Raw genomic sequence first — 24,993 nt, 5'->3', positions numbered from 1 at the left:
CAGAGATAGTAAGGTAGGTGGCTCCCCTGTACAGACTGACTCAATGATGTGAAAGGTAGACCTGAAAGTGCGATCCAGGCTTTGGTAGTAAGATTATGTGGAGAGTACACTCATCCACTGCCAGGATGTTTCACAGCAGCGCAGCATACTTTTGGGCTAATCTGAATGAAAAGAAGCTAAAATGAAAGCTGTTTATATTTTGACCAGCAGCTGCTTCAGAATGCCTAAGACTTTCAAATTTGATACATTATTGTAATATCAGCTACAGGCAACACCAATCAAATACGTCCTGCTCTAAGACTGCTCTGGGATTGTCACAGACAAATCTCCGTAGTGTTAACAGAGAAAGCATCCGGTGAGTGACAGTTCTCTGCAGGAAAATAATGGTCAGACTGCTTAGAGTTGGAAGGTAAGTCCATTAACCACTTGTTACAACCAGACTGGAAAAGCGTTGCGTGATGAGTCGTGGCTTCTGCTGCAATGTTCGGATGGCAGGGACAGAGTTGGATGTAAATAACGTAACAGCGTGAATTAACCCTGCCTTGTATCTGCACCTCTGGATGTGGGTGGTGGTGGTGTATTGGTGTCTTGACATATGGTCTTGGCACCCTTAGTGCTATTCCTTAAAGACCACAGGCAAACTGAGTATTATGGCTGACCAAGCCCATCCTTTTATGGCCACAGTGTGCCATCTTCTTCTGTCTGGGTCCAACACTGCATGTCACAAAGCTCACATAATCTCAAAGTGGTTTGAACATGACGATGAGTTCTCTGTACTCAGATGGCCTCCACAGTCTCCAGAGCTCAGTCCAACAGAGCACCGTTGGGATGTGGTTGAAATGGGGAATTCAGCCAAGAAATTTGCAGCAACTGTGTGACTCCCTTTTCCTTCAAAGGCTAAAGGATGTAATTAATGAAGTGTCCGGGTGTGAGTGTGTCTGCAACCGACGTGATGTGTTAATATCAGCTAGGCTAGGATAGCACCCTGAGGCCCTCAGAAATATAACCTAATGGCTAACAAAGGGACGGCATTTTCAGTAGGCGTGTTTAGTCATGTTTATACACCAATGAAAATTTTGTTCCAAGCACTTTAACTTACTTTTGGGTTCACGTGTGCTATCTTCAAAGCTCTGGTGAGTGGTGCTCTTGGAGTCTTGTGAAAAGCAAACATTTCTGCACCTGGATTACACCCAGGAGGCTCTCCAACCGTGAAAGAATTCAGCATGTGTAAGTTATTAGGCTCATCCGAGGGCTGACTGCGGCTCTGGAAGGTTTGAATCACGACTCCTGCACTGGGCATGTGCAGTGCTGTGCCCCCTTCCTCATTTCTTAGCTTTTTTGCATATCTGCAAACACATTGCTTACATGTTTCCAGTCATCAACTAAACTTTAATGTTGGACAAAGATAAGCTGAGTAAATACAAAAAGGAGTTTTAAAATTTGATTTCTTAAGAGAAGAAAGTTATCCAAATCTACCTGAAAAACACAATTGCGTTCTTTGGTGTATATTCACAAATAGTCTGTGTTATTGTACATATTCTGTGCGCATTTTGGTCACGTTAAATATCTATCTTATAGAACTGTTATATTTGTTGCAATCGCTGCTGCCCTGTTGGCCTGGCCGCTCTCGACATTTTTAATGTCAATCATCATGAGTTCATAAAGGATATATTAAATGTCTTTGCTATAAACTGACTGGCACTTCTACCTCATGAAATGTTCTTTCTGGCTTGACATCATTCAGTATTTACTACTTAAATACCGGAAATGACTTTTTGGCACCACACTGGCCTCCTGCGACTGTGCGCTCTGCACGCTACGTCATGACGTTGTGGATGATCGGCAACATGGCGGCGCACAGTGTTCCTTCGACGTTAAAGAGGCTTCTGTTCGCTGTAAAGGTGAGCTGACCGCGAGGGTCTGTGCTTTCACTCAGAGGACCTCCACAAACAGCTGACGCACAGTCCTCAGTGTCTGTGACGGAACAGCCGCTGGAAACAAACCTGGAGTTTCCATTGCGTGGAGGAGTCGTACCACACTGTTAGAGGTTTCAAAGTATTTTGCGCTGAAACTTGACATGTTGGTACTGCTGTGTCGCGTATCTTGTGCAGCAGAGTAGACACGAAGGCTTGCGGGTGACTGCGTGGCCTGTTGCTGCACGCTTCCATGTCACGGACATTCTCGCGACTGTGTGCTGCCCTCTCCCCCCGCTGTCTGCACCGAGTCAGCTACTGTGACCCTGCACACCAAACATCCCGTGTTTGTGCAACCGGTACACCGAGACGCCGGCACCTCAAACACAGGCAGACGGAAACCAGGCGACAAGCTGCGAACAAATAGTTAGAAGCTGAAGCCATATGATGCATTTGGGGCTGTAGCTCAGGAGGTAGAGCAGGTCATCTACTGATTGAAGGTCGGTGGTAGCTCCCACTGCTCTCCCTACCCGGTGCGCGCTCCCGATGCAGGGGTACCTACCGTATCAAGACACCTGTCAGCCTTCAGCCAGCTGTATAACTTAAACATGGAGTCAGACTAAGTTAGCGGTTCATCTGCATGTTTTAATTCAATTCAATTCAATTCAATTCAATTTTATTTATATAGCGCCAAATCACAACAAAAGTCGCCTCAAGGTGCTTTATATTGTACAGTAGATCGCACAATAATAGATACAGAGAAAAACCCAACAATCATATGACCCCCTATGAGCAAGCACTTTGGCGACAGTGGGAAGGAAAAACTCCCTTTTAACAGGAAGAAACCTCCGGCAGAACCAGGCTCAGGGAGGGGCGGGGCCATCTGCTGCGACCGGTTGGGGTGAAAGAAGGAAAACAGGATGAAAGACATGCTGTGGAAGAGAGACAGAGATTAATAACAGATATGATTCGATGCAGAGAGGTCTATTAGCACATAGTGAGTGAGAAAGGTGACTGGAAGGGAAAAACTCAATGCATCATGGGAATCCCCGGCAGCCTACGTCTATTGCAGCATAACTAAGGGAGGATTCAGGGTCACCTGGTCCAGCCCTAACTATATGCTTTAGCAAAAAGGAAAGTTTGAAGCCTAATCTTGAAAGTAGAGATAGTGTCTGTCTCCCGAATCCAAACTGGAAGTTGGTTCCACAGAAGAGGGGCCTGAAAACTGAAGGCTCTGCCTCCCATTCTACTTTTAAATACTCTAGGAACAACAAGTAGGCCTGCAGTGTGAGAGCGAAGTGCTCTAATAGGGTGATATGGTACTACAAGGTCATTAAGATAAGATGGGGCCTGATTATTTAAGACCTTGTATGTGAGGAGCAGGATTTTGAATTCAATTCTGGATTTAACAGGAAGCCAATGAAGGGAAGCCAAAACAGGAGAAATCTGCTCTCTCTTTCTAGTCCCTGTCAGGACTCTTGCTGCAGATGTTGTGCTGTGTCAGACACTCTCCTGCTTTGTAGCTGAAAGTTGTAGCTGAAAGTTGATCAGGTGCTTTGATGAAGACCTCCCAACAACTTTTCCCAGTAAAGGTTTTAATGGTGATTCCAGGAACAGCGCTGCTGTTTCTTTCACGCTCAGCACGTCACGGTGTGTGGACAGACTGGCTCCACGTTAAACCGTGCCGGTGTCGTCATCACTGCTGCTGTTGCTCTGCAGTGTTTATGTTAAAGCTGGGGCCTCTCATTCATTCACCTCCTACATACGTTTCTATTGCAGGTTTGTTTTTAGGTGAAAATGTCAGCGAAACGCTGATATTTAAACACATCTGCTACAGAGCCGTGCGTTAAACGAACAATCGAAGCAAAGAATATGTGTCGAGAATTTTTCATAATCGATTCGTTCGAATTACTCGATGAATCGTCGCAGCGGGGAGCGATACAACGGGAACACGGACAAAAGCTTCAGAGAAACAACAAATAAAGCAGGAAAAGCGCAGCCAGTGACACTTCACTGTTCCCAGCACTCACTGCTCTCTCCTCAGCAGCTGCTTGGTTACACACTGACTGCAGGCAGACAGACAGTCCAGCAGATGGCGATCGAGCTCAACCATAAACCACATTATTGTCAAACCTGGCGAGCATGAATAGGTGCAGTTAGTGGAGTCTTTTCTTGTTCACCTGTGTCGGACTTCAGCCACAAGCACACTGCACTACTGGCTCAAAACTGTGAATAAAAATAAAGAAGAATGCTTTGCTCAAAAACGTCTGAAAGTCTTCAAGCAAAATTTCAAAGGAAAATATCCAACTTTACTTAAACTTAAATGAGAGGCTTTTTGTAGCATATTTGCATATTTACTTGTTTCTGAGAATCAGTAATGAGGTCAGATTGACTCAGTGGGCCTAGCTGTCTGTGTGTGTGTGTCTGTGTGTGTGTACTAACAGTAAAGTTGTGCTGTGTGCTCTGCAGTATTCCCCTCTCCAGTCCAGATGCTGTGCTGTGCAGAGAGAGGCTCAGTATTCCACCATATCTATTCCCAGTGAAAAGGTAATGCATGGCTCTCCTCTGCTTATTTCATTTATGTATTCGTTCATATTTTCAAAAATGCTGATTAAGAAAATCTGTGTTTTACATTCAGTACAAAGTTGAGTAAAAAGTCTGTCGTAATGAAACGTTGCTGTTTGTCTTCTTCCCTCGCAGACCTTTGATAAGATCCTCATTGCAAACAGAGGAGAGATTGCTTGCAGGGTAACTCTTATTGACTCACACGATATGTACAGTTAACAGCTGGCTGTTATGGGGGGACTAAGAGGAAATTCCACTTTGACTTTACGGATAAATGCCACTGATATGTATCGACTTTCACATCAAGTTGTTGCCAGAATTCTTTAAATGTGACAGTAATTGTGCTCGTATGGGACCACAGGTAGCAAAAGTGATCCTTGACAATAACAGGTCAGTACCCCTGACCTAACCAACTGCCAAAAACAGCATTCACACAGCTGTAAATACATTTTTAGTGTGTGATTGATGTTAAGTTATGGTCACGATGAATATGTTTCATGCGTGGACGTGTCAAACTTCATCTTAAAACTAAAGCAGAGAGCAGCTGCAGCTCACAGCTGTGAAAGGTGCTCTGCCTACATTCTTCATCTCCTGCTAATTTCTGCATCAGTGTGTCAACCTTTCAGCCACCAGCTGCCTAATATTATGTAGCAGCGCGGGGGCTGTGGGGGTAAACATCCGGGATCCATGATTTCCAATACAGATGATTATTTTATCTATATATTATTCATATCGCAGAGCTTTTAATGCTGCAGCTGATTGGTGCAATTGGCTGTGCCTGCTAATATGTTCGACTGTGGAGTGAAGCATCACTATTTTCCTTGTTTTCAATCAGGTGATCAAGACATGCAAGAAGATGGGCATCCAGACTGTGGCTGTTCACAGTGATGTAGACTCCAGCGCTGTGAGTCACTACCTGTGCATTTCCAGGCAGCGGGGGAACTCGGATGTTAGAAATAACCTAAACTGAGGACTTGTCTCTGTGTTTAAGGGTTTCATTTGAATTTCAAACTCAGTGTGATCTGAGTGTGGTTCAGTAGTCGAAGGTTAAACGTAAATTCAAGCTCAGGTTAACTTAAATACTTTATCCTGAAAGTTCATAGTTAATGCATCTTTATGCTAAAGACGACTGGTTTTATTACATTGTTTGTCACAAAGTTAACACTTCAGTGTTGGATTAGATACCTGAGCAGTGATAAATCAGCTGATGCTTCTGCACTGACTGTGTTATAGTCAGGTATAATAACTAATGTTATTCATACCTGACTAATGATTAAAAAAACCTTATTTTTGAGTGCTGACACCATGTATACTACCACCTTAAAGTTTTATCACCTTTTTGGTGTTCACTGTAAACTGTATTTGAATGATAATCAACATTTGGGTCAAAAAGATCCTTTGTGAGCAGCAGGAGAGCTTTAAATGTTTGTCAGTGCTTTGTTTGTGGCACGCTGGTAGAGCATGTTCTCTTGCAATGCCATGGAGCAACACCGTGTGCACGTTATACAAAAAGTGCACTTAAAACCAAATAAAACAGAGTGGCACTTCAGGAAAGCGTGAGCTCAGATCTTTTCAGATCACCCCAAAAAACAGAGTGCAAAGAGCCACCGAGGCCTCAGCTGCTTCAAACAAATGATTCTCTGCACCTTTGTTACAAGTGTGATGTGAAAGCGAGCCCAGAATGTGTGCCTAGGTTCTATATGAACTTTGCATTCATTTTTCACTTTTTTTGTTTTATCATTTTAGTGACTTTAAAGCACATCAATTGGAATAAAACACTTAATCAAAAATGGGCATATGAGTAGATTACTGTGCTAATGCAGTGAAAAATGTCGTTGGGTTTTTAGCCACAGAGTGAGCCTCGGTTTACCTTCTGCTGTGGATGTTAATGTTCTGCTCTGTATGGATCTAGGTTCATGTAAAGATGGCTGATGAGGCGGTCTGTGTTGGCTCCGCCCCCACCAGTAAAAGCTACTTGAACATGGATGCCATCATGGATGCCATCAGAGTGACTGGAGCACAAGCTGTAAGTGCATATTCATTTTGTGTATTTAGCCCAAGTCTGTGAACGCGATAACCCGAGAACCAGGCGACATCGGAGTTTCAAACTGATGCCACAGGTGCATCTACTGACAATCTTATACGAGTTTGAATCTCAGTGACCGCATCCTCAAGGTTAGAGGTCAGAGGTCAAGTTTTCTGAAAATCTTGTGGATGGAATACCTTGAGAACAAGGTGATGTAAGTAGTTGCCTCCAAAATAAAAGGGACAGGTGGTGTAAAATTTAGAAATTCATACGACAGGTGCATCTACTAGGAACAGAGGGGTAACTCTGGCCACCACCAGTATTTATTTAGATATGCAACATTGCTGACATCAGTCTGTTAGAGGGACGGCATTCTTTCACTCTGATGTTGCCTATTCAATCACATCCACATGGACTCTTGCAATATGAGGTACTGTACACGATATATAAATATATTAAGTTGTAGTTGTTTGAAATGCTGCATCTTAAATATAGTTACATTTCATGTTACTTCACTGTCAGGGTGAAACAAAGTGACTGACGGCGCTGCTCTGAACTGAAATGGACAGTTTGATTTGCTGTTGGGTCCTAATCGAGTTCTGTCTTCATGTTCAGATGAAGATGATGCTTTTCTGTATTCTGTATTGAGAAGACGTCCAAAGAGTCATTTTGTTTTTCAGTTGGAGCTCAGATTTCCTGCACTGTCCTCCGTCATGTTACTGTGGGGCTGCAGAGCAGCTTTTATATTGATGATGCATTTGCTTACACACATGGATGAATGTAATTTTTTTTTTTTTTAAGTAGTTGCCTCCAGAATAAAAGGGACAGGTTTGTGTTGTATTTTTATTTTTAAAAAAAAGTGAAATACAGTAGGTGAGTTTATCAAAGTGCTTTTTATCTAACATTCACAGTCTGTTGAACACATCAGAGAGAAACTAAGGTTCAGTGTCTTGCTCGTGCAGTCTGAACCACCAACCTTCTGATTATTAGATGACCTGCTCTGCCTCCTGAGCCACCTGTTCAGTGGCTGAAAGGGGACAGTGCATGATGTATACCTATTTACATTGGAGTCCTATGGCCAGGTTGGCTGAGTGTCCAGGCCTTTAACATGTGTTCAGACTTGCACCATGTTGACAGTCCTGCTAGAGTCTGCTTCTAGGTCAGATGCAGTAATTCTGTTGAGTCTTTTTGATGCCAACAGCTTGTAATTCATAAGTACGATTAAGCAATTGTATGTACACGAAGGGAGTTTTCCTCCAAACTCCTTTTAAAGTGTATTTGCATTTGAAAGTGTGACTTTTTTCTCCTCTCTAAGGTTCATCCTGGTTATGGGTTTCTGTCTGAAAATAAAGAGTTTGCAAAACGACTGGTGAGTTATGCAGTGAATTACTTTTCTCTCAACACAGTGACATTCCCACAGGTGTATAAAATGTGCCTTTATAAACATTTGTGAGTGGATTATTGTAATGACCTCGCTGATTGTGTGGTACTGCACAGATTTGAGCCGTTCCTAAGACAGGAGGTGGCTCCAGGCTGTTTTCAGGCCTGAGAAACAAATTGAAGCTCTGAAACTACAACCAAAGCAAATCCAAGTGTCTCAGTGTCTCTTTCAGTTTCATGTGGCTCTCCTCTGTTTTATCGCTTTGTAAGGGCTCAAGAATGCTGGAAGAAATAACATGAATTGGTTTGCAACCCTTTGAGCTTGACTTTGTACGCCACCGATGATTTTCAAGTCATTTACTGCACTTAACTCTAGCTGTAAATACATGACTGGCAGTGTCTTCATACACTGGGGAAAACGGACAAATAAAGAAAAGTTATGAACGACTGGATGTTATGAGACCAGTATAAGTCAGATGTCATGTCTTTGTTCTTTCTTCGGTGTAAAGTCTGTTAGAAATCTCATGGTACTTTGTCTTGTTGCCAGGCAGCAGAAGGTGTAGCATTCATTGGCCCAGACACCCATGCTATCCAGGCAATGGGGGATAAAATTGAAAGCAAGCTAATTGCAAAGGCTGCCAAAGTCAACACTATCCCAGGATTCGATGGCGTTGTCAAGGTAGGGCCATCAAAACAGCAATGCATGGAAGCGAGAAGGCGTTTGCTAGATCAAATCTGAGGGCTGTGTTCGTCGGCTCTTTCATGGTTTTTGTTTCATTTTTTTTAAATTAATAGGTTAAGGCTAAACTGGATTTTTTTTCCTGCTGCATCTAAAACAAATGTTCATATGTTAATATTTATGGCATATTTTTCTTGTCAGTTAAAAAAATGTAAAATTATTTTGCTGTGTTGTAATACAATGCAATTACATTTAAGCATTTTAACAATAAAAACCACGATGGCGTTACATTTTAAATTCATTAGGTTCTGAAAACCAGCTAAAAATAGCTTTTGATCAGTGAAGCTTCTTCAGAAAGTCTTCTTGCACATCACTCTAATCTAATGTTGCAACGCTTGGCTTAATGCTGCTCCTTCTCTGCATTTACTTTAGTGTTATATGTGCAGCACATTCTGATTGCTAATAACATAGAGGTGTTATAAACGTTCACGTTCAAACTGAGAGAGGAATTCAACAAGTTGGCAAAAGCTCATTTTTTGGAATTTAAAGATTTCGTCTTTGAATTTTTAATTCCACACATTAAGCTTTAAAGTTCTGAACAGGATGTAAACAGATGATAAAATTATATTATTCCCTTTGTTGTGAAGATGAAATGTGATTTATTTATCCCCAAAAAGTTGGTTACAGCAGCCAGATCATGACAAACAACCTAGTAAATTACAATATCACAACACAGAGCTGAGACTTTGAGCTCTGTCTCAGTTGAAATAGGAATCCATTTATTTCTTCAGAAGACTTCTAGAAGTTTGCTTTGTTGATCTGTTGCTCAGCACTTTAATAGTTATGCACCTCTTGCAATAAGTGCAGCTGCAGAGCTGTCAACAGCCTTTACAAACCTCATATGTTAATAGTAGTGGATCGATATGTTCATGTGCATTTGCCCTTAAATACTTTGTTCTACTCCTCGTCTGTGTCAGACTGCAGAGGAAGCTGTGAAGATTGCACAGGAGATTGGTAAGTCATCAGTTTTTCTATGTGCTAAAAGTTTAACATTAGTGATGACAAGAAGAATCTTAGTGAGTTTACTGCAGACGTGAGTTAACTGCAGAGTGGGCCAGGAACAAGTGTGTGAGAGATCACACACTTGTTCCTGGCCCACTCAAGCTGTTTACTCCTGTTTCAGATTTTTTTTTTTAATGTATTTATTTGTGTTGAATTGCTGTCAATCATCACATCTTCATGGAGCTGTTACAAAAAGATGACACATGGCAGTGGTAATTGTATTTATTATGTTGAAAATTGCATTGTAGGAAACTCAATGTGCTAAACACAGAAGCTAAAGATGTAAACCCTGTGTAGGTTTACAATATCTGAAGAGATGGAACAGAAGAAATCATAAAGCAGAACTCACAGTGTGTGAATATAAAGGATCTGAGTCTGTTTTACTCCTCAGTCGTAAAAGGCTGCTGGGGTTTTGCTGTTACTGTGGTGGGTGGACCACATGGACACCACAGTTTGTGAATGCGATAACTCAAAAACGAGGCGAGTTTGAAAATGAACCATACGTGTATCTACTAAAAATCTCAGATTTGTTTAAATCTCAGTGACCTCAAGGTCAAGTTTTCTGAAAATACTTACAGTATGTTGCCTGACTGTGAAAAATGCACATTTGCGGTTGTTTCAGCTTTGTTTTGTTGCCAGGTTACCCTGTGATGATCAAAGCTTCTGCAGGTGGAGGAGGGAAAGGAATGAGGATTGCCTGGAACGATGAGGAGACGAGGTATTTTACTTGGTCACATCCTCAGTATACATGAGCCCATCACCTACTACTGTTTTAGGAAATACACACTCAAGTATGTGTTAAACAAAATGTAGAAGTAATTGTTTTTTATTATTACAGGCATTGCTTATGTAGTAATGACTTAGAGTACTCTACCTCAGGTAATACTGTAAAGCCTTACATTGTAAATATAAGGAGTAAAGCTACTGCTATTAGCTCGTACGTCTGCAGCTTATGGAAGATGCTCGTGCAGCGTCTTCAGCTCACATTAGTTAAACTCTTTGATCTTATGCAGCTACAAATACAGCTACAATACTACTGCCCCAAACACTGATTCACCCCCTAATTACTATTAAACTAGTGGCCAGAAGTGCATAGCCCTCTTCCACTGGTAGTACCTGGTACCAGGCATTTTTTTGGTACCTACTTGGCCGGGGTCCTCCATTGTTACGTTTTTTTGTTGTTTTGGCAGCGTCGCTATAATGACCCCGAGCAAATGGTACTCCACTGTAATGGAAAACAACCAGAACAGAGTGGAGTGGGTACCAGTGGAAAAGAGGCATTAGTGAACTCTGAAATTCTTCCAGAACACTATAAACACTCATTTAATAACCTAACAAGTGGTTATATTATATGAACTTTGTAAATGACACATTAAACAGTCCAACTCTTCCTTTTTGTTTTGTCCCTCTGTGTTTTTCAGATGTCTGAACAACAAAAGTGTCGTTAGTCAAAATACTTCATCACCTGTTATTGCTAAAGCTATTCATTCAGCTCCTTGTGCTCTAAACTGAAGCTTATTTACTTGCTTAACTGTTTTCCTGTTGTTACTTGCAGAACACTGGAAAGTCTGCATTTGCTCTCTTTAAAACTGCTGTGATCTGTGGGTGTGCTGTTAACAGGGAAGGTTTCCGGTTCTCATCGCAGGAGGCAGCATCCAGCTTTGGAGATGACAGGCTGCTCATTGAGAAATACATAGACAACCCCAGACATATAGAGATTCAGGTATATCGAATGTCAACACTGCATTGATCTCCTTTAATATTGATGGATACATGCGAGCCGAGGTCACTCTTTGATTCTTAAACTCCTCGTCTCAGCTCGAGATTCACTGAAATAGAAACAAACTTCATGACTGTCTGTTCCGTCGTGTCGAGACTGTTACCTAACAGCTCTCACAAAACGCCATCTCAGAATGCACGACGCAAACAAGCTTGAAGAGTATGGGCAGCAACTGCAGAAGGTCACACTGACTCCTGTCAGTCAGACATGCAGTAGGCCCACGCTAAAAAGACAGTGAACAGAGTAAAGCCAAGCCTAACGACTCTCCCTCGCTGCTCAGACTGCAGATGGGAGGCAGAGTTTGGCTGAATCCAGCCTGAAAAGTTCGTATGACACAACCGACCACTCTGAGTGACAGGTTCTGATGTGGGCTGAAACTACTGGATCCCAGTGTACAGTGCTTAGAAATGCAGTGAATTCATTAAAGGTTTTATGCCACAGCTGCCCCAAATTAACAGTTTTGGTATTTCCCAAAATCATTTTTCTTTCTCTGATGGTTAATTCAGCAGTTTCTGCACCTCTTTAATCAAAATCAGATTTTTAATGCTAAAACATAATATTTGTTATTATGCAAAATTTTACAAAAACGTGAAAAAATACATGATTATTGTTTGACTAAGATGCTGAATGATTTACTTGGATTCCTGAAGAGAAACATAATTTTTTCTAAAAGTCCACTGTACCAGCTCACATTTGAGTATATAAGTGTGAATTTGGTCATTTTTAGTTTTAATAAAGTTTCAGATTTCAAAGAATAATTTTCTGGATTTGGTGACAGATGCTCTAATACATGCAGGCATGTTCACTGACATGTGTACATGTGTAAACCACATGGTGTGTTGATTTAAAAACCTCTTTCAGGTATTGGCTGATAAACATGGAAATGCTCTGTGGCTCAATGAGAGGGAGTGCTCCATCCAGAGGAGGAACCAGAAGGTAGTGGAAGAGGCGCCCAGGTTAGTGAGACATTTTTGGAACATAAAGCAAGTAAATGGTAAACAAACTGGTTCTTATATGGCGCTTTTCTGCTCAAGCACTCAAAGCGCTTTACACAACCCCCCCCCCTCAGTCACCAAAGTCAATTAGTTAAACATGGAGATGAAATAAAAATAAAATCTTGATCAAAATCTTGTCATTAAATGTCAGCGGACTGAGAAACTCAGTTAAGAATGGTTAGAATTATGACTGAACGAAAGGAGAGGACACAGGTAAACGTCTCCTGGGGGGGGGGACTATAGCTCACATACCAAGTCAAGGAAAAGAGCAGTAGCAGTACTAGTAGCTAATACATTAAGATTTCACATTAAAAGCAGCTGGATTAAAACGTAAACTTAAAATAAGAAACAATCAGCTACAGGGCAACATTTCAGTAAGCTAAAGGAACTTGTTTCAAGACTGAATCTTGAAACTAGAGAAAAACTAGAGATTTTTCACTTGTGTCATTGGCAGATTTTTTCACTTAATACAAGATATTTTAGCTTGAAATAAGTGAAAAAAATCTGTCAGTGAAACAAGTTCCTTTAACTTACTGAAATGTTGCCCTGTAGCTGATTGTTTCTTATTTTAAGTCTAACGAGATAAATAAAACAAATATACTTGGTAAGATTTTGAGTTTTTGCAGTGTAGCAATTCTCATTCACCTCTTTTTTTTCCTGTTTCTTGGTTTTACTTTTACACACACACACACACACACACACACACACACACACACACACACACACACACACACACACGGTCTGTTTTTAATCATGACTGAGCGTTACAGAACTGTGCATTAAATGAAGTGTCAAAGCAAAGTCGAATCATTCAAATCAAATCTAATGTGCTTTTTTTTTTTCATAAGTCTTTAAAGGTTTTTGATTTTAACGGGATCGGCAATAGCAACCTCGTTAATTATAATTAATTTCCTTCCTTCCTTCCTTCCTTCCTTCTTCAATATTGACTTCTCATTGTGTCCTCTCCGACTAATTTGCTGTCCCTTTGGCATATTTACTTAAACATGTCAGAGTGTTGTTCCTTTTCACTCGTGCCCTAACTTTAGTTTGCAGGGAAGCAACGTGGTCCTCCAAAGTAGATAATCACAGGTCAGCCTGTGACTCTGGGAGGAGTCCTTTATCTCCTTCCTCATCTCTCCCACAGCTGCCATAACTCTGTACAATTCAGAGAAATGGTTTAAAAAAATGTTTTGTTTTAGCCTGTATGGTGGAGCGAAGCAGCAGTCACCTGTGAAATAATCAGCAATAAAACAGAGTTCACAGAGATTTTTAATTTTGCTTTTTAATAATTTGCCATGAAAGGTGGGTGAAAGACTTGAGCCATTTGTTTTTGTTTCAGTGAAACGAGTTTGAGTTTCTGTTTCGTGTCCATGCAGTACTTTCCTGGACCCAGTCACACGACGGGCAATGGGTGAACAAGCAGTCCAGCTAGCCAAAGCTGTGCAGTACTCCTCTGCTGGGACTGTGGAGTTTCTAGTGGATTCTAAGAAGAACTTCTATTTCCTGGAGATGAACACACGACTACAGGTTCACTTACATTTTATTTATATATGACAAACAGTTGCTCAAGGCCCTTTATTTGTAAGGTGAAGACCCTACAATAATACAGAGAAACCCCAATAAACCCCCCCCTATTTATTTATTTTTACTCCAGGTGGAGCATCCAATTACAGAGTGTATAACTGGCTTGGATCTGGTGGAGCAGATGATCAGGGTTGCCAAGGGTTACCAACTCCAGCACACGCAGGACGATATCCCAATAAATGGCTGGGCCATTGAGTGCCGGGTCTATGCAGAGGTGTGTGTGTGTGCGTGCGTAATGGTAACAAAGATCACATGAACCTTAGGCTACGTTCACACTGCAGGCGAAAGCGCATCAAATCCGATTATTCTGACCCTATGTGACCCGTATCCGATCATGGTCTGACAGTGTGAACGGCACAAATCCGATCTGGGTCACTTTGGTATGTGGTACTGAATCCGTTACATATCCGATGTTTTAGAAAGCGACTGCTGTGTGAACGGTCATGTCGCATTAAATCCGTCTTTCACGTCACTGACACAAGACAGACGCCAATTATCAGCGCCGGAGAAGACATCGCGAACGCTTCCTGGCCATCCAGTGTAGATGTTAGTGAAACTGTTGGGAAGACAACGTGAACATTTTATTTGTACTGTATAATCTGCAGATTCTGACAGAAATCTGCAACTATCCTTTGAAGCACCGCTCCTCTAAAACAGCAATAAGGATCATTATTAGGTTATTTACATTATTATGTAAATAACAAAATAACTTAAAGCAAAAATTGGGAAACGTAAAGTCTGAAGTCTTTATATTAAGGGCCATCAGTCAAACAATACTGTCTGCTCTGGGTCTAAACAGAGCGCGTTGTGTGTGACGTCTTCCTTTGCGCATGCGGGCCGCTTTGAGCGTTCACACTAGAGCGCGTTTGCTGTCGCATTTTATGTGTAGTGTGAACAAGCAGACAAAAAAATCGGATTTGATCAAAAAATCTGAATTGAGCATTAAGACCTGCAGTGTGAACGTAGCCTTACTCGTTAACTTCAATCACACAGCTTTGCACATGAAATATGAAGATGATCCCAACAGTATGTTTAAAAAAAAAAAAAACATTTTCCAAAAGTTGGGACTGCAGAAAATAAAAGCAGTGCAATAATTTAAAAATAATTTAAAGGCTGTATTTAACTCTGAATACTGCAAAGTCAGCATCTTTTTTTTTTTTTTGTTTTATTTTATTTACATTCAGTCAAACTTGTCGTTGCTCATTGTCCACCGACAAAAAGCATTTCTGACTGAAACACGAATAAAAGGAAAAACACACAAAAATCCTGTTTTCTCTGGTAGGATCCTTACAAGTCTTTCGGTCTTCCTTCCATTGGACGGCTGTCTCAATACCAGGAGCCACTCGACCTTGACAAAGTGAGTCGATCAGTCAGTTTTCTTGGTAAACACACAGTCTGCTGCCGTCGTTTCCTTGCTCACTCTGCTTTCCTCCAGGTCCGTGTAGACAGCGGCATTCAAGAGGGAAGTGACATCAGCATCTACTATGATCCCATGATCTCTAAGGTCGGTGATATATTGCATACAATATGATTTTTTTTTTTATTTTTTTTTTTTTTATTTTTTTTAGGAACATATGAAATGGAAGAAAATTAGACTAGAAAATGTAACCATTCAGTTCCAAAGTGTATTTGTATCAGATCTTTGAAGGTGGTCGGTGCAGTTCAGTGCTCCACAGATGACTGTTGATAAGTCCTCTTCTGTCACTTCTGTCACCCAAGTTTGTTTGTTTTCTACATTTAATCTTGGCCAAAAAAGATAAATACAATGATAAAAATTAAAAAGTTGAGCGATGTCAGTCGTGCACATTAACAGCACTCAGTCAGGCCTTCAGTAAGAGTCACGATATCATGATGCCAGAGGTCAGACAGCTTTCAGCTCATAGGAAGGCAACAGAGGTCAGTCACTTACTGCAACCAAGGTTTGTAGAGGAGCATCTCTGAATGCACAACATGTTGAACCTTGAATTAGATACAGCAGCAGATGACCACACCACCTGCCGTGTCTGTCAGCTAAGAACAGGAAACTTAAGGCTACAGTGTGCACAGCCTCACCAAAGCTGCACAAAGCTGAAACATGTTCCCTGGTCTGTGTGTGCTGGACCAATGGCTCAGGCTGCTGCTTGTTTAAGGCTGGGGGGATATTTTATTGGGAGTCTTTGGGCCTCTTAGCACCACCTGAGCACCATTTAAACACCACGCCAACCTGAGTCTTATTGCTGACAATGTCCATCCCTTCATGAACACAGTGTACCATCTTCTGATGGCGAGTTATCCTGCTGGAAGCAATCATGTCACCAAGCTCAGATCATCTCAGGCTGGTGTCTTGAATATGAAGATGAGCTCACTGCACTCAGTCTGCCTCCACGCTCATCAGGTCTCAGCCCAGCAGATGTGGTGAAATGGGAGACTCACATGATGGAGCTTGTATGATGCTGTTGTGTATGTGTGGACCAAAATCTGAGGCTTGTTTCCAGCACCTCGTTGAATCTAGTGTACAGCTGAGGACACAGTGGGTAAGACGGGGTGTTTGTAGCTCAGGAGGTAGAGCAGGTCATCCACTAATCGGAAGCTTGGTGCTTCAATCCCTGCTCCAGGCAAAGTATCCTCGGTCAAGATACTGAACCCCAAGTTGCTCTTGACACGTTCATCGGAGTCTGAGTGTGAACGTTTGATAGAAAGTGATGTAGTTTAAAAAGAGAAAGTGCTTGTATAAAGATTCTTATTTAGCTCTTTTCTACTCTCAGTACTCAGTCCATTTACTCTTGAACAGGAATTGTGCTCATCACTTAATATACAACACGATTATACCAACATGCATCACGTATTCAGGAATTAAACTCAAAATGGACTAAGTAGCACCACTTCCTTATTAAATCAATGCATGTGTTTAAAAAGAAAAGGAGGATAGAAATTTCACCTGTGTGCTCTGTGAGAGTGTAAGTGCTGCATACATGACATTCTCAGTTATGGGATGTTCTGTTTCTCTAGTAATGATTCACAGCAGCTCCTGATGACTTGACTGTTTAAATAATAACATATTAAATTCTCTGATATCAATTTGTAGCTGATTACCTACGGAGCTACACGAGCTGAAGCTCTTGGTAGGATGGAGGACGCTCTGGATAACTATGTGATCAGAGGTAGAGTACATGTTCGTAGTGTGTCACTAAAACAACATTTGTTGGGTTTTATTTCTCTAAAGTTGGATCGTTTTCTTTCCAGGTGTGACCCACAACATTCCTCTCCTGCGAGAAATCATCACTCATCCTCGCTTTGTCTCTGGTCACATCAGCACCAACTTCCTCCCAGAGGTTTACCCTGATGGCTTTAAGGGCCATCAGCTAGAGGCAGATGCAAAAAGGGAGCTGTTGGCATCAGCAGCAGTGCTCTACATCGCTGCTGAGCTCCGTTCAGCAAAGGTCCTTGGTACCCAGAGGTGAATACTCCAGTACTTGTTGTTTGGTGCTACGCGATGGGATTCTCGGGAGAAAATAACAGGGCTGGAATTGTATCCCAAATCAAAGTGCAATCAATCACGGTACCTTCCAATTTTTCAGTGCAAGTCTAATTAATGTTCAGCCTGAGTGGACTGGTATGTATATAGCTGTTACTGAGCACTCACAGTACTTTTAAACTACAATCCACAACATCTCTTTCATACACGCCAGCAGATCTTCATACACTGCATGATATTTTGTTGTCTTAAAACATTTAAGTTAAAGTTCTTATATTTTAATAAAGGGCATTATTATTGAAATTAACTTGTCAGTTTCTTTTTTAGCATGTCTGACAACTATAGATCCAAACCATTATTCTGTGTCCCATCTGTCAGTTATGGGATCACTGCGTTAGCTGAACTCAGGAGCAGCGATGACGATGAGGTTACAGAAGCAGTTTGTTCTTTTCAGGGTGGCCTCCACTCCTGTGGAATGCAGCCACTGGGAGCTGTGTGTGGAACTGGGCGAGGAACGCCAGGATGTGGAAATCAGCAAATCAGGAACTGTTTATACTGTGAGTATTAAAAGCACATCTGCTCTCGTTCATTCTTGCTGTACTGGAAAGCTGAGAAAAGGATAAATGTAAGTAATGAATACGGCCATCGCAGCAGATGGCCCCGCCCCTCCCTGAGCCTGGTTCTGCCGGAGGTTTCTTCCTGTTAAAAGGGAGTTTTTCCTTCCCACTGTCACCAAAGTGCTTGTTCATAGGGGGTCATATGATTGTTGGGCTTTTCTCTGTATGTATTATTGTAGAGTCTACCTTACAATATAAAGCACCTTGAGGCGACTGTTGTTGTGATTTGGCGCTATATAAATAAAACTGAATTGAACTGAATTGTGAGCAAACACAGACGTGTTTAAACAGAGGATCAGCTTTATACCAGCAGGACTGGCCTGTTCCTGTTCCTGATGTAACCTTCTGTAAGAAGTCAGGTGATACCTGTCTAGATGATATAATGTTATAAGCTTTCTGTTTTCTGTTCCTTTATAATTTTACTAACTTGTTGACTCTTGTTTGTGAAGAATAATGATGTGTTGTGTAGCCTTTTTACGTACAAATATGTACCAAAAGCTCAGACTGGAGCTGCCATCTGCTGTGACTGGTTGGGTGAGAGGGGAACTGATGGGTACAATTTAATCACACGCAGCAGCGGTCTATATATACCTGGGGAGGGAAGTCCTCCAGTCTGAGCCCACAGCAGCATCACTGAGAGCTGGATCACATGACCCTGATCCATGGTGACTCCTAAATAGGCTTTATGAAAAAGGAACGTTTTAAGCCTAATATCAAGACTAGAGATGGTGTCAGTCTCATCAGTCCACACTGGGAATTGGTTCCACAGTGGGTCTGATTGCATTTTATCGCTAGTTAAAGTCCTCAGCTTAGCAGACCTCTAACTCAGCTTGGCTACAGCGCTGGGGTTGTTCTCTTAGTGATGAGGTGAGATGTCCTAGTTTTAGGGTTGGGTTTGTTTGTTCATCTAGATTTAAAAAACTATTTTTCCTGGCTTTCCACTCCACCTTACAAGTTATCTGCTTTTAATGCACATTTTAAAATTATACCAAGGAGTCAAACTTCTGCTCTTTTTCAGAGGAGCCAGAGTGTCCAGCATGCAGTGAGGAAGTAATACTGGTAACATGATACCTGACCTCTGTGGGAGCAAAGTTTACCTACACTGTGTTGGGAGACAGAAACAGAGCATAGAAAAAAGTGCTTTTGCAAATGGGAGTAATGAATGAAGCAAGTTACAAAGAGTAGAAAAGAGCTAAATAAGAAGCAGCATGTTTACCATTTACACAGCAGTGTAGAAAATAATCACTACTTTAAATTCAGTTACTTGACCTTTTTAGATAGAAACTCAGCCATGGGGTGGCAAGCAGGTGAAAAGGTGTATCTAATAAAATGGCAGGTGAGTGTATTTGACTGCAGATTAAATTTTTATATGAATTTAAAGATTAGTTAATAGGAATTCAAGCCAGAATTTGTCTTGATTGGAAAGCTATTGGTGATCATCAGGAGTCCCGATTCATTCAGATAGTAAAACAATAGAGTGAGCATTGTTTGATGTAAAAGAGTGGCTCTCCAGTTAAACTGTATTAACGGTGTCTGCAGGTGGAGATGGATGGAGCGAAGGTGGAAGTTTGGGGAGCTTTGAATCTGGCCTCCCCATTGCTGCCACTCACAATCAATGGCACACAGAGAATGCTACAGGTAACACACAGCTACGTGTTGGTAAAAAGACCTCAATGAAACTGATTGGAGCCATGGTGATATGGTGGCAAAATGGTGAAACCAAAAGAGTGGCTTGATAGTTCTCTGTTTTCTTCAAAAATTCTACTGAAAGCATGCAACGTCCTTCTACCTGAAGATATTCCCTTGGATGATGGTAGAGAAGAGCAGTGTCTGTCCATGTGGTGCAGCTTTTATCAATGCATTCAGTTACTTCATGCCTCAATCCTGCCTGACCCAATGAAGAAGCAGGAGGCACCAGAAAAGGCTAAGGGAGTTATTGTATGGCTGTTGGGAGCAATGAACTCTTTTTCTTCTTCTTTTGTTTTAGTGCCTTTCCAGAGATGCTGCTGGAGTGATTGTCCTACAGTACCTGGGCACATTGGTAGGACTGACTCTTTCAAAATTATATACAAATCAAAATGTAGGCTAGTGTCTGAAAGCTAACTGATCACCACAGGGTGTAAAGTTTGGTCAGGTGAAGGGGGAAGATGCTGGAGAAACCTGGTGTATGCAGAGGTATTGTGAGGGTGTGCTGGGAACATCTGGCAGTGGCTCCAGTCTCAAACTCTTCTATTCCCACTGGTTAAAGAGTTTTGATTGCATTCAGAGTCGGCTGGGGACATTGATTCCAAGGCAGGGATAGCTCAGTAGGGTAGAGTGATAGGCCCAAGACTGGAAGGTCGGGGGTTCGATTCCACTGAACGACTAGCCTGAGGTACCCCTGAGCAAGGTACCGTCCCTACCAGGGTTTTAATAGTTTTGCAATTTTCATTAGTTTTTATTTTTATTTCGTTTTGACTTCAGATTTTCAATTTTATATTAGTTTTAATTAGTTTTTACCAATTGTTTGCTAGTTTAGTTTAGTTTTTATTTTTTGGAAAATCCTTAGTTTCAGTTTAGTTTTGATTAGTTTCAGTTATAGTTTTAGTTGTGTTTGCAATAAAGTGTAACAAAATCCCAGTTTCATCATATCAGTCATTCTCTTCTGCTTATCCTTGGGTATGTTGCTATTCCAGCTACCATACCCTGCACCCTGCACAGGTCGCCTGTCTGTCGCAGGGCTAACACGCAGAGACAGACAACTCACATTCCCACCTATGGGTTCTTTAAATAAATAAATAAAGGCAGACGAACAACCATTGATACCAGGCAACTATAAAATGTATATCTTGGCTGCAATGAGACTATTAACTCTTGCAGCACCGGGTGTTAAGGCAATTGACTCACACAGTTATGTAGATATCCCAGTCCTGTTGTCTCGGGATGCATCACGCTGCCTTGCCTGGTGTTAGCTTCTGTTTCTGGGGATGAGGGTTGGGCGTGCTCCCTTACCTTCTCCAGGTAAGCTAGGTTAGCCTTCTTGTGTGAGCTTTTCAAGTGCACTTTAAGGTTTGTGGGATTTTTTTCCCTTTAGAAATGTCCCTCATAATTTGTCTCGTTCCACTACAAGACACTTGCTTTATCCAAAACACAGTCATATTCAAAGTAATCCCAAATTGGAAGCTGGTGCTTTCTCCAGACTTTTCCTGACATGATTCTGCGCGTGGACGGAGCAGCAACACAGACGACTCGACTAACGTACTGCCACCTGCTGGCATAATGAGACACAGCAAGAAAAAAACCTGGAAACTAAACTTCATTTTCACCCTTGACTATTGTATGACACGCACACATCAACGAAAACTAAACATATTTTTGCTATAAATTCAGTTAATTTTAGTTAGTTTTGTGAACACTTGTTACAGTTTTAGTTAGTTTTCCTTTTTTTGTTTTTATTTTTATTTCCGTTAACGAAAATGTTTTTTCACTTCTAGTTTTCGTTATTTCGTTAGTTTTAGTTAACGATAATAACCTTGGTCCCTACACACTGCTCCCTGGGTGCCCAATGGCTGCCTACTGGTTCACTTAGTGAATGGGTTAAATACAGAGAGGAGTTTCCCCACGGGGATCAATGAAGTATACATTATTGTTGTTGTTGTTGTTATTTTTATTATTATTATTATTATTATTATTAAGTGACCGTGGTCCACACCTCCATTGCTGAAGCTGCCACAAGGTTGTCTCGATACCTGTCATGGTGGTAATCCCCGAGTCAGAAGGTGAAGGGAACTGTCAGGTTGAATGAGTGTTATTGGCCTGGCCCTCAGTTTAAGTAAAGGGGATCACACTCCTCAGCCTCCTAAAGAAAGTCTGTGCCAGGCGACCGGAGGAATCCATCTGTTAGTCGAACCTGGATTCAGGAGGAACGATGCAGTTTTCATCCTGGTCATGGAAAACTGGATCGTGTGGACTTTGAGAAAAGCCTTCAGCATCCCCCACAGGATACCTTATGGGACCCAGTCGAATACATTCTCAGAGTTTTTCGGGCAACCTGATAATAATGAATTAAAATAATTCATCTTAGAAGAAAAAAATGCCTGAACTACTAAACCCTAACCCATCATTAGCTTGACTTGGTCTATACAAGTTAATATAATAAAATCCTTTTACTGTATTCCAGTTTAAACTGTACCCTCTAATTGATCAGTAAAAAGAAATCTGAGCTTGGTAATAGCTTCATCTTGGAGTCTGTCGCCTGCAGCAGGCCACAGGCTGTGGAAAAGCTCATTTCCTCAGACTATTTTGCTTAGTTTTGGGATGGCTGAGGAGCGTCTGCCATGAATCGGATCATCAGTGTCCAGTACTAGCCGCCGCTGGTTTCCAAGTACCTAAGCTGGACCCCAGGTTGCTCATAATGCATCAATGTGTGCATTATCGATAAATCTGCACTGTTTAAACTATTTAAATGTATTATTTGTACAGTGCAGATTACAACAGTTTGGTAAAATGTCTAAACTGCTTGACTGTTCAGTGTGTATATACGTTATGTTTATCTAGCTCCCACTGTGGCAGCAAAACCTGTAAAAAGAGATGGTTCCATGTTTTTTTTGTGTGTGTTAGATCAGAAGAACTGTCCATGTTATTGATATATTGCAGTGCCAAACACTGTTCCCCCCCATACAACGCTTCTTTTTTGTTTTTCTTGTAAATATATATAGTTTAAGGTTCGAGTTCTGTCCAAGCTGGCTGCAGAGTTGAACTCCTACATGCCAGAAAAAGTTTCAGAGGACACGAGCAGCATCCTGCGTTCGCCGATGCCGGGAACAGTTGTGGCTGTATCTGTCAAACCTGGAGATACGGTAATGCATTCCATGACATTTACAACATTTAAATGCTGTTTAATGAAGGTTTAAACACAAAATACTCATCAATGAACAGTTGTTACAACTGTTACAGTTACATATGGCCTAGTTCATAATGGGGAAAACGCCTGTTGTAGTTGACATGTTGCTGGTAAGAATGTGGAGATGTGCTGAAATGATTAAGATTCAACATCATTTTAATTCTTAATCATAGAAGTTGGTGAGTTTTTGAATGCATGCTACAGACAGTGAATGCATTTTGATATTTCATGTTCTTATATATTCATAGATTAGAGTCATTGAATGTTGTTGGGCATTATTTTAAATGTACCACTTTTTTTTTCTCCCACTGCAATCACACCGAACTCAGTTTTACTCCAAAAATAGACTGTTTTATCTGTTTAATCCATGTTTTTATCTTCGGTTCACTCACATTACTCTGTCAGGTTCTCATAGTTGTCCATGTTAACATTATTCATATTCCTCAGATGGATTAAACTGACGATGCTGCCCACCTTTCACTACCAGCGTACATGCTTAAATGAGGTTGAGCACCCTGTGTATGAATGGGTGAATGAGGCATGTTGTATAAAGAGCTTTGACTGCTCAGGTAAAGTAGAAAAACACTGTAAGACCAGGTCCAGTCAGCACTGGGAGCAGAGCCAGGAGACTGGGCCTATCAGTGAAAAGAAATTAAAACCATTATTTTTGCAGTTAACAAAATGCCATCAGTTTGTCACAAGAAGTCTACGTTCTGCTAGTCTCTGTTTGTACAACAGCCCTCGCTGTCGCTCCTCGTAGATGGCAGCCTGAGCTTCAAATAAATCTCTTGAATATGTGACAAATGGTGCACGGAAGGCAGCAGGAACAGCTTTTAGTCATCGTATCCCTTTTTAAACATTTAAATTTACAGTTAAGCCAGTGTTTTTACACACTCTGCTTTGGGGTTTTTTAGGTTGCAGAAGGTCAGGAGATTTGTGTAATTGAAGCCATGAAGATGCAGAACAGTTTGACTGCTGTCAAGCAAGCAAAGGTAACAGGAGATGTGACAGTTACTCCCATAACCAGATTTCAGTAGTATTATCTAGGTCAGGGGGGTCAAACTCCAGTCCCCGAGGGCTGGTTTCTTCAAACTTTTAAATGAGTCCCTGCTCCAACACACCTAAATGAAATTAATAGGTGATTACCAAGACTGTACAGTGACCTGACTGCATGCTGAGGAGGCAACCCCTAACCCTACTCAAGTACATTTAAAAAAAAAATTTTAAAAATATATACACACACACACACACACACACACACACACACACACACACACACACACACACATACGTGTGTGTGTTCTAAAAAGAAATGCAAATGCATGAGTGCAATAAATGTACTTCTAAAAGTACATTTATTGCACTCATGAGCTGCAGCATTCAGGTTCTATAGTCTAGACAGACATCAGCCCTGAGAGACTGGAGTTTGACACCCGCAATCCAGAGCGTAGATTTTAAGTGGTGTGTTTCTAAAACTGTAAATGGACTATTTAAAGTCTGTGCTTAACTACATGTGTGTCCTTACAGGTTAAGAGTGTCCACTGTAAGCCAGGGGAGACTGTGGGGGAAGGAGACCTGCTTGTGGAGCTGGAATAAAACATGATCCGTTCCCTTTGACATGTGACTTGTGTGAACTGGGACAGATGGAGTTGAACTGTGTCACAATGTTGGTGTGGGTGCTCACACAGTTGTCACGTGTGTCTTTGATTCAGCTGACTGTTCCAATCACTCTGTTGTATTTAGGTTTTACTACTTAATAGATATTGTTGTTGGTAGGCCAAACATTGAAATTTGGATGAACTGACTGACAAAAATAAACTTTTCCAAATAAAATTACTTTCAGTTTTTGTTTTTCTTCACACACAACAGCCGCCTCAAGGCACTTCATCATAATACAGAGAAGACCCAACAATCATATGTTCCACTTTGAGCAAGCAATTTGCTGACAGTGGAAAGGAAAAACTCCCTTTTAATAGGAAGAAACCTTTGGCAGCACCAGGGTCAGGGAGGGGCGGGGCCATCTGCCATGATTGGTTGGGTGTGAGCAGTAAACAGG

At 41.4% G+C, this 24,993-nt stretch overlaps 1 protein-coding gene across 3 annotated transcripts; it reads left to right on the top strand.

Moving 5' to 3' along the window:
- The first annotated feature begins 1,758 nt into the window (after positions 1-1,758).
- On the top strand, positions 1,759-24,773 carry pcca (propionyl-CoA carboxylase subunit alpha). Of its 3 annotated transcripts, XM_025897432.1 has the most exons (24): positions 1,760-1,901; positions 4,383-4,460; positions 4,614-4,661; positions 5,314-5,382; positions 6,391-6,504; positions 7,820-7,873; positions 8,432-8,563; positions 9,541-9,577; positions 9,923-10,105; positions 10,265-10,343; positions 11,246-11,348; positions 12,267-12,361; positions 13,777-13,927; positions 14,055-14,198; positions 15,267-15,341; positions 15,420-15,488; positions 17,049-17,124; positions 17,207-17,420; positions 17,893-17,995; positions 19,595-19,693; positions 20,043-20,096; positions 22,753-22,893; positions 23,852-23,929; positions 24,465-24,773. In XM_025897432.1, exons 1-24 carry the CDS (start codon positions 1,824-1,826, stop codon positions 24,531-24,533), a joined length of 2,343 nt encoding a protein of 780 aa, XP_025753217.1. In that variant the 5' UTR covers positions 1,760-1,823; the 3' UTR covers positions 24,534-24,773. The 3 variants fall into 3 exon arrangements, with proteins under 3 accessions (XP_003456712.2, XP_025753218.1, XP_025753217.1); XM_003456664.5 differs by lacking the exon at positions 9,923-10,105 and having other exon boundaries at positions 1,759-1,901; XM_025897433.1 differs by lacking the exons at positions 20,043-20,096; positions 22,753-22,893; positions 23,852-23,929; positions 24,465-24,773 and adding an exon at positions 19,074-19,114 and having other exon boundaries at positions 1,759-1,901.
- The last annotated feature ends 220 nt before the right edge of the window (positions 24,774-24,993 follow it).

The sequence above is a fragment of the Oreochromis niloticus genome, linkage group LG13 (assembly GCF_001858045.2).
Source record: "Oreochromis niloticus isolate F11D_XX linkage group LG13, O_niloticus_UMD_NMBU, whole genome shotgun sequence".
Classification (NCBI taxonomy): Eukaryota; Metazoa; Chordata; class Actinopteri; order Cichliformes; family Cichlidae; genus Oreochromis; species Oreochromis niloticus.
Note: the sequence above shows the minus strand (reverse complement) of the source record. Positions and strands in the feature narration are given on the sequence as shown.